This window comes from Poromitra crassiceps, assembly GCF_964638095.1.
Source record: "Poromitra crassiceps genome assembly, chromosome: 2".
NCBI classification, from domain to species: domain Eukaryota; kingdom Metazoa; phylum Chordata; class Actinopteri; order Beryciformes; family Melamphaidae; genus Poromitra; species Poromitra crassiceps.
In genome coordinates, this window is record NC_139624.1 from 14,770,978 (window position 1) to 14,786,155 (window position 15,178).

General features: G+C 46.9%; 1 protein-coding gene across 1 annotated transcript in view; it reads right to left on the reverse strand.

Annotated features, from left to right (window-relative positions):
• Positions 1-2,759, reverse strand: part of LOC310798497 (tomoregulin-1-like) — a gene marked incomplete at both ends in the record, with an annotated part of 55,192 nt that extends 52,433 nt beyond the window's left edge. Inside the window, one exon of the mRNA XM_083661030.1 lies at positions 2,627-2,759. Within this exon, the coding sequence (XP_083517156.1) occupies positions 2,627-2,759 (133 nt within the window). The remainder of the gene's footprint in view (positions 1-2,626) is intronic.
• Positions 2,760-15,178: the final 12,419 nt, after the last annotated feature.

The window sequence follows — 15,178 nt, forward strand, 5'->3', positions numbered from 1 at the left end:
CATACTGCTTTATGATGCTGTCACAGTGACGTAGTGTAATAATCCATACTGCTTTATGATGCTGTCACAGTGATGTAGTGTAATAATCCATACTGCTTTATGATGCTGTCACAGTGACGTAGTGTAATAATCCATACTGCTTTATGATGCTGTCACAGTGACGTAGTGTAATAATCCATACTGCTTTATGATGCTGTCACAGTGACGTAGTGTAATAATCCATACTGCTTTATGATGCTGTCACAGTGATGTAGTGTAATAATCCATACTGCTTTATGATGCTGTCACAGTGACGTAGTGTAATAATCCATACTGCTTTATGATGCTGTCACAGTGACGTAGTGTAATAATCCATACTGCTTTATGATGCTGTCACAGTGATGTAGTGTAATAATCCATACTGCTTTATGATGCTGTCACAGTGACGTAGTGTAATAATCCATACTGCTTTATGATGCCGTCACAGTGACGTAGTGTAATAATCCATACTGCTTTATGATGCTGTCACAGTGACGTAGTGTAATAATCCATACTGCTTTATGATGCTGTCACAGTGATGTAGTGTAATAATCCATACTGCTTTATGATGCTGTCACAGTGACGTAGTGTAATAATCCATACTGCTTTATGATGCTGTCACAGTGACGTAGTGTAATAATCCATACTGCTTTGTGATGCTGTCACAGTGACGTAGTGTAATAATCCATACTGCTTTATGATGCTGTCACAGTGACGTAGTGTAATAATCCATACTGCTTTATGATGCTGTCACAGTGACGTAGTGTAATAATCCATACTGCTTTATGATGCTGTCACAGTGACGTAGTGTAATAATCCATACTGCTTTGTGATGCTGTCACAGTGACGTAGTGTAATAATCCATACTGCTTTATGATGCTGTCACAGTGACGTAGTGTAATAATCCATACTGCTTTATGATGCTGTCACAGTGATGTAGTGTAATAATCCATACTGCTTTATGATGCTGTCACAGTGACGTAGTGTAATAATCCATACTGCTTTATGATGCCGTCACAGTGACGTAGTGTAATAATCCATACTGCTTTATGATGCTGTCACAGTGACATAGTGTAATAATCCATACTGCTTTATGATTAAATCATAAATTTAACACCCTTTAACATTAATTTAACACCACAACACCCATCATAAATATCGTGAATGTCTCTGACTTGTCTTATCACTGTACTGCCTTATTGCTTGTTGTGTCTCTTGTTGTTTTTGCACTCATATGCCCTGTTATATTTGTACTATGTTGTAAACGGAGTCCACAGCACAAGAATTTCACACGTGATACTTGTACCATGGAGTGACAATAAAAAAATAAAAATAAAATCTTGAATCTATATCAATCCTTTTTGGGTCTGAGTTTTCAATATAAAACTTGTTGGAAAGGATTTCTGTGAGTGTATTAGTACTTTTTGAACATTTTCAGCACATTTTAACAAAGCGTGATGATAATACTGATAACGACCGTGATAATTTTGGTCACTATAATCGTGATATGAAATGTTCATATCGTTCCATCTCTAGTCAGGACGTCCCGCACCAACACTTCCTCTTCCGTCGTTTACAGTCCGACCACGTCTCAGATGCACTTTATCTGTTTATAGAGAAGAGACTAAATGACCACGTCTCAGATGCACTTTATCTGTTTATAGAGAAGAGACTAAATGTCGTCCGGACCTAAAACAAATACAGCTACAAAAAGTATTGATCAATCAACTCCATTCTGCGTCAGTCAGACTGTAAAGAATGAGCGCTCAGCGCACAGAACAGGAAGTGTTATTAGTGATACACATTCCCTTTGCTATAAATTCACCAATACAATACAGTGCACAAGGCCCTGGCCTCAACATGTTATCCTGATTCCTGCATGTAGAGTATACACACACACACGCATACGCACACACACACACACACACACACACACACACACACACACACACACACACACATGCACACGCACACACTAATACTGTGCCTTGTAACCTCGCCCTGTGTCTAACCCTGTCATTAGCTCTATAATAAGCCCTGCCTGCCCGGGTAAAGAGAGGAGTGGTCACTGTGTAGAGTTCGCCCCAAAATGCCCTCTTTAACTACAACAATGACGCACGTTACACACACACGCACGCACACACACACACACACACACACACACACACACACACACACACGCACACGCACACACACACACACACAAACTCCTTGAGGGGTTTCCAGGGAGTCCCCAGCAAACTGATGAATTGTTAAACTGACTCCAGCATTCTTCCATTCATAAGACGTTGACACCATTAGAGAAATGTAGAAGAAGAACGATGGTTTTGGTCGTAATAGTTTCTCCGTTATCTCTCCTACAATGCAGAGAGTCATCACGGAGTTATGGGTCATCATATAAGAATAACACATTCTCAGATTTGGCTCTGAGAGACAGAATATCAGAAGGGGCTCTGTTGTGGACTAGATGAACTGGTCCTCGGTGAGCTGCTGTGTTTATGTGGTTATAGTAAGCCTAACTGTAGGCCTGTGTATGTGTGGTGGACCCCAGGAAGAAGCTAATAATGTTTATGCTGGTGCTGATGGGCAAAGTGTGTGGATGTCTCACCCGGGCTGCAGTCGCTCCTCCCCGGGCTGCAGTCCGCTCCGCTGCGGGGGAACGAGCACCGGGCCACGGGCACGAGCACAGCCAGCAGGCACGAGCACGACACCCACCGGGACAACCGGGAGGCTGGAGCCATGATGGATGGATGGATGGATGGAGAGAGAGAGATGGAGGGGTAGAGCAAGATAGGGACAGACGCCTATAGAGAGATAGAGAATAGAAAAGGATAGATGCAAATATAGAGGGAAATAGATATTAAAAGAACCTACAGATAGACAAATCAGACCGTTGTCTTTGGCGTACACATTGCACGTATAATTTTCAAAGTGTTATTTGTAACGTTACGCCATTGGATGAAACTGGACTGATAAGGCAATGCTAATTAATGGAGGTATAGGCTATAGAGAGAGATAGGAAGGTGAAAAGAGGCGTAGAGAGAATAGATAGACAGCTTGGTTATTAAAAAGAAACAGATCGGCTATAGGCTACATAGGCCTAGAGAGCAATACAGCTAGGTAGCCTAGACAGAGAAATAGATGTGGAGAGAAAGGTGGAGCAGAGATAGAGTGAAGAGAGGGAGAGACAGAGGTACATGGAGGTATATAGAGATAGAACAGATAGAAAGGTCAAATGTAGTTTGAATATATTCTGTCCTCCTTGTTTCTTCTTCAGATCAGTCCTCCGGGTCGATGCAACAACCCCCCCAAAAACACCACAGAAGAAGACTAGTAGGCTAATAATCCCTGGTTGACGGTTGGAGTAATAAATCCCGGGTGGGTCAGAGTCAGACCCGGTCTGGTCCGGTCCGGGTCTTCAGGAGGCGGGTTTGGGCTTCATGCTTGTTGTTGTTGTTGTTGTTTTTGGGGTAAATAAAAAAAACACAGAAACAGAGGGATGAGAAACAGAGAGCAGGCGAGAGGGGGAGCACCATCCCAGGACAAAGCAGCAAGCAGCGCTCTCTCGCTCTCTCCCTCGGTATCTCTCTATAGTCTCTCTCTCTCTCTCTCTCTCTCTCTCTCTCTCTCTCACTCACTCACTCACTCACTCCCTCCCTCTTTCTCTCTCCCAAAGCGTCCAAAAAGCCTGCTCCAGTCTTATAGCAGTCCACTCTGAGCCTCCATTATTTTCTCGCGTCTTTCTAGCGAAGCAGCACCGCACATCAACAAAGGACGGAGCTCGATGAGGCAGCTATAGGCCACGTGACCCTGGAGGGACCACCCCCATAGAGGAGGCGAGGGGGTTGGGGGGCTATCTGTATCTTATGTTTTTTGTCGTCTTTTTAAGCGAACGATTTTCGGGTCAACTTTCAAAATAAAAGTCCCACTTGACGAGCGCTTTGCAGAGTCCAGTCCACACAGCATGATGCACAATCCTTTTCATATGTTTCATATCAAGCAGCAACATTCTACAGACCACAATCTGATGAGATTGTGTCTCTTGGAGCCCAAATCTGAGAATATTTTTTGTCAGATAGACAAGCTATGATTTAGTCCAGAATTCCATGACTGTCTACTTAGGCCAGATAACAGATACACTGATAACAGTCATTCTTCTACATCAGGGAGAAGTTGATCAACTTGCTTTGCCCGGGGGCCACTTTTGCAAAATGGGGCCAATTAATAAACAAACATTAATAAAAAAAAATCTGTAGCAGATTGTAGGTTTTTAGGGTGCCAGCCGTTTGCTCTCACAATTTTGGGCACACAGGATAGATAGTGAGTATTGGGGGGGATATGGGCTGAGTGGCCCTGCTGACATTGATTGACAACTGCTGACATCAGGGCTGGACTGCAATGTAATTCTACCGGTGCAATGGCCGGTGGGCCGCTGGCTAGTGGGCCGGTCAGGTTGGTGAAAAAGTATGTATTATGTATTTGATTGGGCCGGTAGCGGCCCATTCACGCGTCAATAATGAATGATTCTGGAGTGAGACCAGCCCTCTAACCAATCAACGTTGGTCCACGTGGGTCTGGGCCGGCCGTCAGCGGCCCATTCAGGTGTCAATCATGAATGACTCTGGTCTCTGGAGTGAGACAGGGCCCTCTAACCAATCAACGTTGGTCCACGTACAATTGGGCCAGCCCATTGCAACTGTCTGTCATTTCAATCACAGTGTTTGAAAAGTAGCGCTGGATCATAGCACCACCGTCCACCTAAACGGATTAAAATCACTGACTTCACATTGACGTCATCGTCTGCGTCTCACTCGTTTGAGGTAAGTGTGGCAGCTATTTGAATTTGACCAAGCGATAGGATTCTGGCTTGTAGCTTTGACGCGCGCCGCGGTACACGCCAAACTCTATTAGAAAATGTGGCAATTTAACAGACTGCCTTCCTTGATATCGGCAATCGCACCTACCTGGTAGAAAACTACCTAAAGGCCTTCACAAATTCGTAGAGCCTGCTGGTAAATTCGGCGTACATATGATCGACCAAGCACTACTTAATTTCAACAAAATGACAACTTTTAGGATTGGTGCACACTGCTAGGTAATCGATGAGTGAGCTAGCTAACGTAACGTTATTCATGGTGGTAGCCAGGTGGGTTAATCGGCAACAACGGCGTTATGATTTTCACGTTTTTATAACATCTAAACTGTGCTTATTAGAGTAACTTACTGTATAAACAATATTTCATTTCCAATGACTTGCTTGCTTGCTCCATCAAACACAGGCATAGAATGAGTTGAGTTGTAACATGGGGAAAGATACATCAGACATATGGGAAATGTTTGTGTGGCTATATTATGTCCAAAGTAATCTACTCTATATTTTTTGGTTTTGAGTATCTAAGTTTTAGTTTAGTTTTATAGTTTCACCTATAACAATACTGATTCCTAGTGGTAGGGACGCCAACATGACAACAATCAATACACTTGTATTTGCGTTAAAAAAAAATCAGTGTTATGTTTAGTACTGTACTTATGTCTATTTAATAAGTAAACGTTGAGTTCTCACTGGGCACGTTTATTCAATGCTGCAACATCATTACACCTAAAACCCCTAGACCGGGTCATAACATGTGGCTTTATAAGTAAATCCCCAACCCATGCGAGCGCGAGCGAAGCGAACGCGAGCTCGAAAAATCTGGCCGATTCGAAATTGTGGGCCTGTCTGACACATGGCAGGTAGCTTTTTTGGTCCCAGTCCAGCCCTGGCTGACATTGATTGACAACCTAATGACTGATGGTTCTCACCTGCATCTGATTGCGGGCGCTGCCAGTGACTCTGGGGAACTGTTAAAACACAGAGCCGGGCGCCCGACAGTGTCTCCTGGGGAACGGCGCTTGGTGGACGCTACGGGGTGTGTAACCCAGCCAAGCAACCCGAATTTAGGCTGAATTATACTCGACCAAGCTCGTTGGGGGTGGGGCCCCGCGAGTCTCAGTGCAGACCCCGCGCTGGGGTTGATGCCATTACTGCGCTTTTACTCTCAAACGACCCCACATCAGCACATAAAGGAATCACCAAACTTGTTTTTACTGAATAGCCGTTTTACTTCTCAGCCCTGATAGCCTACTACTCTGTGATGCTTTTAATCTCTCTCAATAATGCTCTCAACACAACACATTTACTTGGTGAAATGACTAAAAATGAACAGTTGCAAATCAAAGTTTATAGCCTACCACATGGGTCAAGAAATGTGACGAAAACACAGCTCAGTGTTCAGGGCTCAGTGGCTTGAAAGCGGCCATGTTTGGAGAGAAGCTCGCGCTGTTAGAAAAAAAATAATGCACAAGGCGAGCGCCCGACGGAGCTAGCGAATAACCACGCCCAACAAATTTACGTCATTTGACGCGCCCGGCCCGCGCTCCACCCACGCGCCCTTCACGGCAGGGTGAGCATAATTCAAGCTTTAGCACTCACATCTTGGGGGTGCTACACAAGAGCCAGGTCGGACCAGTGATCAATGTTCAAACAAACTGGCATAAGCCAGCAGCGAGCACACTCACCGGTGTTTTTAAAGTTTCTGTGCACGGCACAGGAGATACTTAGTAGAAGGAGAGCCAGCACACAAAAATGTCCTTTCGTTGAGTTTATTCCAGCTTAACACCAGGTAGCACATTAATGGATGCCATGTGCTTAGTGATGCTGACTCAGAATTGAGATTTGAATTGAGCCCCCCGCCCTGACTACAGGCTGCTCGACGCCTGGAACGCTTGCAGGCTGCTCGACACCTAGAACACTTCGAGTGGGGGTCTGAATTAGGGGCGCGGGATGATCGACCAATCCGGCATAATTCGGCGTTGGCATAATTCGGCGTTGAACCCCCCCCCAAACTGACTGCAGGCTGCTCGACACCCGTGCTGTACCTGGTGTTTGTACAAGTTGTTTACTTGCTCAATAATACTCGGTGACGACAAGCTCTGCTCTTAGCATCTGTTTCTTTATTAGCATCTTAGCTTCAGTGTTAGCAGTGTGCTTCTTACAGCATTCAGCACAGGAACTTAACTGGTCACACCCGTACTGCGCATGCGTTATCTCTGCGTGACCTAGTCACTACGCAATGCACGTAACCTTACGCATAAGGTAGTCCCTACATGACATCTCCCCTCTTTTGAGTCACAGACATGCACATGCAGTAGAATACCATTTCGGTGCTTTTTAGAAAAACATGTATAACTGACGAGACATTCTATAATGCTGTTGGTCTCCTGTAAACAGATACACAGAAAATGCTTCATTAGGAAAGTGCTTCACAACTTCGTAAAGTGCCATAAACATGAACTTCGATAAACAACATTAACATTTCTTTTTTTCTTTTCCATACATTTTCATTATCACATTTATGTTTTATATTCATTCTTCCCCTGTTTTCCTTTTTTTTTTTTTTTTTTTCACAACTCTTTTCTTTTCCCTCCCCAAATTATCCTGAAGTGAAGGGGTCCGACTCCCCAATCACCTCCATCGCTGCCGGAGTTTATTGTGCTCCATTTGGGCAAGCTATGTGTTAAACAGTAACATAGTCTTTATACTTCTCAGGCTGACGGATGACTCTTCCCCTGGAAGTCACTCGAGCTTGAGCAGGGAGATGTCCCACGGGCTCCGGTGGAACAGTCTCTCTGACAGGTGAATTTGGAAGGGGCGAGGCCGGAGGTGAAGGCTGGGATGGTGATGGCTGTTCGCTCACCTGTGCGCCCTCTGTCTCACCCGGCTCCTCAACAGGAAGGAAGGTTGGTCGCAGGTGGCGTCTGTTCCGCCGCAGTGTTCCGTGGTCTGTCTGGATCATGTAGGACCTCGGAGCTGAGTGTGGTTGTTGAACCGTCCCTGCTGTCGTCCAACCTGACTCGCCGTCAAGCTTCACTGCCACGCTCTCCCCTGGATTGAGGAGTGGAAGTGATCTGACGCCGTGGCGTCTGTTGTAGGCCCGCCTGTAGCCCGCTTTTGCTCTGGCATCAGCTTCGCGTACCTTTGTGAAGTCCGGCCATCTTGGAGACAGGACTTTGTCGACTGTGGGCACTGTCGTTTTGATCTGGCGGCCCAACATTAGCTGTGCAGGACTGGCACCCGTGGCTTGTAGTGGTGTGGCTCTGTAGCTCATGAGAGCCAGGAACGGGTCATCCTGCCGGAGGATCTTCTTTGCAGTTTGTACCGCTCTCTCAGCCTCCCCATTAGACTGAGGGTAGTGGGGACTGGAAGTGATGTGTTTAAAGTCATAAGCTATAGAAAGCTTTTAAACTCCCTACTTGAGAACTGTCCTCCGTTGTCTGTGTATAGCTCATCTGGACAGCCCCACCTGGCGAAGATGTTCTTCAGTCGCGCGCAGGTGGTCTCACTTGTCATGTCGGGCAAGTGGGCTATTTCCAGATAGCGAGAAAAATAGTCAATGACGATCAGATAGTTCTGCTTTGCGTACTCACAGATATCTGCTCCGATCCTTTGCCAGGGCCTTTCTGGGAGTGGTGTTGTGATCAGAGGCTCCTTCCTCTGTGTCGGTCTGGACCGCATGCATTCAGGACACCTTGTCACCAGCTCCTGAATCTCGCTCTCTAGTCCAGGCCACCACACACTCATGCGTGCCCTCTCGCGACACTTGATGATGCCCTGGTGTCCGTCATGCAAACGGTGGAGTATGTCACCTCTCATACTGTGCGGGATGACGATGCGGTCCCCGTACAGCAGAAGTCCTTTCGAGGTTGACAGGCTGTTGCCCCACTGGTGATATGCTTTAGCTTGTGCTGGGACGTTGCTCACGTGCTTTGGCCAACCCTGAGTCACCAATCTGCTGACCACTTGTAGCTCATGGTCCGCCTTAGTCTCCTGCCTGATCCGCTCCAGTTTGGGAGGAGACACGGGCCATGCTGTGTGAGCTGCATCCTCGAACGCTGCAACGTCACAAGTTAGTTCTGACACTTCACTCAGTATCAACGGTAGTGGCTGTCTGGATAGTGTGTCGGCTACTGTTAGTGTTTTGCCCGGCACATACTCTGCAGTGGGGTTGTATCGCATTAAGCGCATGAGCAAACGCTGGCACCTCAGAGGAACTGCATCAAGATCTTTGTTATTGATAAGAGGGACCAGTGGTTTATGGTCTGTGTGGACCGTGAAACTATCTAAGCCATACAGGTATGTCGAGAATCTTTCACAGGCCCAAACTACAGCTAGAGTCTCTTTCTCTATCTGCGCGTAGCGCTTCTCTGCATCGGTTAATGTCCTCGAGCAGAACGCTACTGGTTTCAGTCCCTCAGCATGCCGCTGTAGCAGCACAGCGCCTAGCCCGTAGCTGCTTGCGTCTGCGCTCACCACTGTGGGTTTATTTACATCATAAAAGGTGAGAGTGGGTGCGGTGGAGATTAGTTGCTTTACCTTGTTGAAGGCGTCGGCTTGGGCTGCGTCCCACGTCCATGCAGCCTCATCTTTAAGCAGGTCGTTGAGGGGTTGTACTGCATCTGTCAAGTTGGGCAGGTATCTCCCCAGGTAATGAACCATGCCCATGAACCTTCGCAGGCCTGGCACGTCCTCTGGTGGCTGCATCTCTGTGATGGCACCTACTTTTGAGGGATCAGGGTGGATGCCGTCTGCGTTGATGCGATGCCCCAAGTAGTTCAGTTGCTTTTGGCGCAGGTGACACTTCTTGTCATTCAGCTTCAAGCCGGCATCTTTCAGGATCTGGAGAACGCTCTGAAGCCTCCTCTCGTGCTCCTCCTCATCCCTTCCATGGACGAGGATATCGTCCATGTAGACCTCGACTCCTTCTTGGTCTCTGAACAGCACTGACATCTCGCGTTGAAATATCTCTGGCGCGCTGGAGATTCCGAAAGGGAGCCGTTTGAAGAAGTATCTCCCCATCGGTGTGATGAAAGTTGTTAATTTAGCTGTTTCGCTCTCCAGCGGGATCTGCCAAAAGCCACTCTCGGCATCGAGCAGCGAGAAAACACGGGAGTCTGCCAGCCGCGGCAGTATGTCGTCTATGACTGGTAAGACGAACCTCTCCCTTTTCACAGCCTTGTTCAGTCTCTTTAAATCTACACAGATCCTCACCTCGCCTGCTGCCTTCTTGGGAACCGGGACCATAGGAGCGCACCACTCCGTCGGCTCCCTGACCTCCTCTATGACGCCGCACCTCACCATTCTCTCCAGCTCGGCTTTGACCTTGGGAAGCAGGGGGGCGGACACCCTCCTCGCTACGTTGACGCTGTATGGCACAGCATCATCCCTCAAGCTTATCTTGATGGGCGGTATTTTTAAGAGGCCCAGGTCTGCACCAAACGTGCCCTGGATCTCCTGGACTTCATCCACTCTCTTGACTAGCCCCATCGCCACTGCAACGTTCCGGCCCAGCAGGTTGCTTCCATTTGCTGTTTGGATCACGTGAACGTTGAATATGTACTGCTGGCCTCTGTACTTAGTTAAAGCAGTGAATAGTCCCGTACACTGGAGCTTGCCTCCAGGACTGTCAAAGTCTCTGTCGTTCTCTTTCAGCTGAGGCAGGTGTCTGAGCTTGTGATACGTTTCATCAGATATCACGCTGGTGTCGGCACCCGTGTCTATCTTGAAAGTCACAGGAGTGCCACAGATTTTCAGGTTTACAGTCCATGGTGTAGTAGAGTCATTAATTTTGGTGTACTTCGTTTTTATTTCACCTAAAAATTGTCCTCCACCAGCACCATGACTGGCCTCTTGCTCTACTGTTGTGAGCTCATTCACTCTGGCAGAACGGCACACGACAGCAAAGTGTCCAACTTTGTGACAATTCCTGCACTGTGCATTTCTAGCTGCACACTGTGCATGTTTTGGGTGGTCCTTACCGCACCTGAAGCACTTGGACGTTGCCCCTCCGTCGCGGTGTCCCGCCGATTGGAAACTGCCACTGTTTTGTCTCCTTCCCCGTCCTCTGTACTGTTGACGGGGGGTCGCTGCGTGTCCGTGTTTATGTGCCACTTCGCTGAGGTAGCTAGCATCGGCTGAGCTAGCTTTAGCCTGCTGGCTAATTTGGCCTTTTACCTGCTCAGATTGTCTCACAAGTTCCACTGCTCTCTCCAGTGTCAGGTCCGCTGTCAACTGTAGCTTTTCAGACAACTCTTTGTCCAGGATCCCGATGACTAGTTTATCTCTGATATTCTCTATCTTCACCGGACCGAACTGACAGGTCTCGGCTAGCTCGTATAGCGTGCGGATGTACTCCTCTGCTGATTCACCTTGCTTTTGTGCTCTCTTGTAGAAACGAGCCCTTTCATGGATAATGTTCACTTTTGGGACGAAATAATTATTTAGCTTGTCCAACACAACCTCATAGTCGTCCTCCTCTTCGTCACTCCCGAAAACGAACGTGTTGTGCACTTGCTCGGCCTCTTTGCCTAGTGCATACAGTAGCGTGCTAACCTGCACGTCCCCGTCTTCCAGGTTTAGCTTTGTAGCCGTACGGTATCTCTGGAACCGCTGGCGCCACTCCGGCCACTGCTCTGGTCGGGTAAAATCCAAGGCTTCGGGAGGGCTAAACTTCGCCATGATCTGCGTTCAGACCTTTACTTCTGACACCATGTACAAGTTGTTTACTTGCTCAATAATACTCGGTGACGACAAGCTCTGCTCTTAGCATCTGTTTCTTTATTAGCATCTTAGCTTCAGTGTTAGCAGTGTGCTTCTTACAGCATTCAGCACAGGAACTTAACTGGTCACACCCGTACTGCGCATGCGTTATCTCTGCGTGACCTAGTCACTACGCAATGCACGTAACCTTACGCATAAGGTAGTCCCTACATGACAGTGTTAAGCTGGAATAAACTCAACGAAAGGACATTTTTGTGTGCTGGCTCTCCTTCTCCTACTACGGACCAGCGATCAAGCCTAGACCCCTGGGGAGGGTCTTGTCAACGGGGAAAGTTGAGTAGTGATTGCATTTTAAAACAAATATATTAGCTGTTAATTGTTTGTTTTAGTCCTGTTTGTTTTCTTAATGAACTTTTAATAATAATATTGACTTGTAGCAAGTGGGAGGTGGTGGGGTGGCTGGGATATGGTGGGAAGACGGTTAGCTAAACCACACATCCTCAGTCCATGTTTAATCCCTGTGTGCGCTGAATCACTTGTGTTACCTCTTTGAAAGGTTTTGCCTGCCAGTGTGTGTACAGGCCGTTTATGGTTGGTTGCAGTGTGTGTGCTCATGTGCAGTGCTCGTTTGCAGTGCCCGTGTGTAGTGCTCATTTAGTTTGCTGTGCTCATTTGCAGTGCCCGTTTGTAGTGCTCGTTTGTAGTGCTCGTTTGTAGTGCTCGTTTGTAGTGCTCGTTCACAGTTTGCTGTGCTCGTTTGCAGTGATGTTACACTGAATCCCCTTGTGTGTGGGTTACATTGCATTGGGTGGGGGCGGGGTGGCGAGGCCATTGTGTTCTCATTATTACAGTTATCATTCCATTCTCCATACTTGCTGTACAGGTTTAGTCTATATGCCAAATTAAATAAAGCATTGTATATTTTTCCCCTTTACCTGGCTGTCGTGTATTACCTCATATCTCTGGTTTCCGGACCATACCGGTAAAAAGGTGGTGGCAGCAAACGCTACTTGGCTACTTTGTGTTGGCCTTAATCCTCCGATCACTGGCAAACGTAAAGCGTGGAGCTGCAAACGTGGCTTGCACTAGTGTGCGTTGGTTGATATAGCCTTCACTGGCATTGCGTATGACATAACTGCTGATGTCATAACATCTCAGCTTTGATGATGTCAGATTGCCGTCTGTTGGTTGTGACATCATTGGTCGGAAACGTCACAGGATGTCATAGGTCCCATTGTGATGTCATCAGTGATGTCATCACTCTTGATAGATCCAGGAATAGTTTCCAGGGTTGACTGGACCTCGAGGCCCAGAATATGCCCTGGGGGGTGTCCATCCAGTCTCCATAATAATAATAATAATAATAATAATAACATCCTGATAATTTCCTGATGATGATAATATTAATAACACTAATAACTACTACTACTAATAATAATAATAATAATAATCTCACTTTATTTAATAATTTCCACACTGTTCCTCCCTCTCACTGTACACAAGCATTTGTTGTTGACTGACTCATCTTGTGAAATAAAGGTGAAATAAAATAAAATTAAACCAGGCAGAAAGATCATAATTCACATGCTCCTGGTTATTTCATTAGCGTGCCCAATTCTCCCAGTCTGACCAGTGCAGTGACAGCTGTTATCCAGCAGAGGGCGCTCCCTGCCTGCAGGATACAGGAGATGAGAGAGGAGAGGAGAGAGGAGAGAGGAGAGGAGACTTCAGGTTCGTGATTGTTTATGGCTATATTACTGCTAACCACTAATTTACAGATTTATCTGAATGCTTATGGTAAACACTAACAGTGATTCTTGAAGCTCTATCTCTGAAACCATGAACACTTGTAGCCAATGCAATGCATGTACCAAGTGTGCCAAATAACTTGTAGCCAATGCATCTTCTTATAATAAGAATGCGTGCGTGAGCAGAATTGTATTCGGCCACAGCTAGGGCTTAATTACCTAATCATTGCTGGGAACCCGACGGAGTGCAGTGCCGAATTTCATGCCATTCGGACACGCGCATAGTCATAGCGCCACCTACTAGCAACACAAAAAGCAGTTTATCTCATCTCGAGAACTCTTCGTCCAAACAATTTCAAACTTGGGGAGTGCGCTGCTGAGAACCCGAGATAGTAGTGATGTGTGGGCTACCCAGAACCCGCCGGGGCCCGCGGGCTGACCCGCCCCGCAGGCGGGCTGACCCGCCCCGCAGGCGGTCTGGGTTGGCAAATTCGGAAAATATCACGGGTGCGGGCGGGGCAGGCTCAGAATGTGACAAAGCAACAATAATAAGTAACTTAGAGTTAGAGAAGTGAAACACAAACACGCACAGTCGCAGACTAACCCTTTATTAAAGACATGAACTCTCTCTCTCACACACACACACACACACACACACACACACACACGTACACACACACACACACACACACACACACACACACGTACACGTACACACAGTCAGACAGACAAGGTGAGTCTGAAGCAGACTGCACCTGCTGCACTCTCTACTATAGCCTGGAGTAAAGAAACGCTTCAAATGAGGTAGCCTATGTGCCCTCAAAACAGACATTTTTGGATGGATTATTTGCTGTAATTATTATTTGAAGTGTCCATAAACGAATCCCACCGCAAATGTTCTGTTAATAGACTGATCTATTTGTCAACTTTATTGCAACGTGACCAATTGAGAGCGCATGAGGTAATTAAAAGAAATAGGAAAGAATAAGAACTGTTTCTGTAGCCTACCTCTACCTGCTACCTCCTTTTGAAGACCTTGCATTAATTGAAGAAAGACCGATAATAGCTATTTAGAGTTTGTAACGCAGACGAGGCAGAATGTGAGAGAGAGAGAGAGAGAAAGAGAGAGAAAAAGAGCGAGAGAGAGGGGAGAGAGACAGAGTTTGGACACTTTGGAGAGCTCTGCGGCGCTTATCCTGAGTGCAGAGACATATTACATTAAATTGGTCGTTTGTGGGCTGCTGGGTTGGGTTGGGTTTGGCATTTTCAGATATTTTAAACGGGCCGGGCGGTGCGGACTGGCTCCGACGACGGGTTGGGTTGGTGCGGGCCTTAAAAAACCCTGACCCGCGCATCACTACTAGCTAGCCTAGATAGCCCATCATTGAACATGATCAAAAACATACTGTACAAAGAGGTGTCGGTCAGAACTTGAAGGAACAAGCTGATTGTGTGGATCCACCGTTGTAGCTGTACCTTTAAGAGGAGCCGAGCAGCTTTACGACAGCTGCCGGAAAGCGTGAGTGAGTGTCAGAGTGTCGTGGTTGAGGCGTGTTGGTGAAGATGGCTGCCTATGTAACAGCATGTGAATAAATCGTTGTCAGCACGTCGTCGTGGTCCGAGACTTCTTTGAACATAACATTGGCGACGAGGATAATGGACTCTCGTCTCCCACCTCTCTACCTGTTCCTCGCTCTGCCTGGCGAACCGCCGATTCCGTGGGTTCGCTGGCATGAATCTTTTGAAACGTTCCTAGTAGCCGTCGGGCTAGCTAGCTAAAGCTAACGATGAAAGGAAACGAGCCCTGCTTGTACAC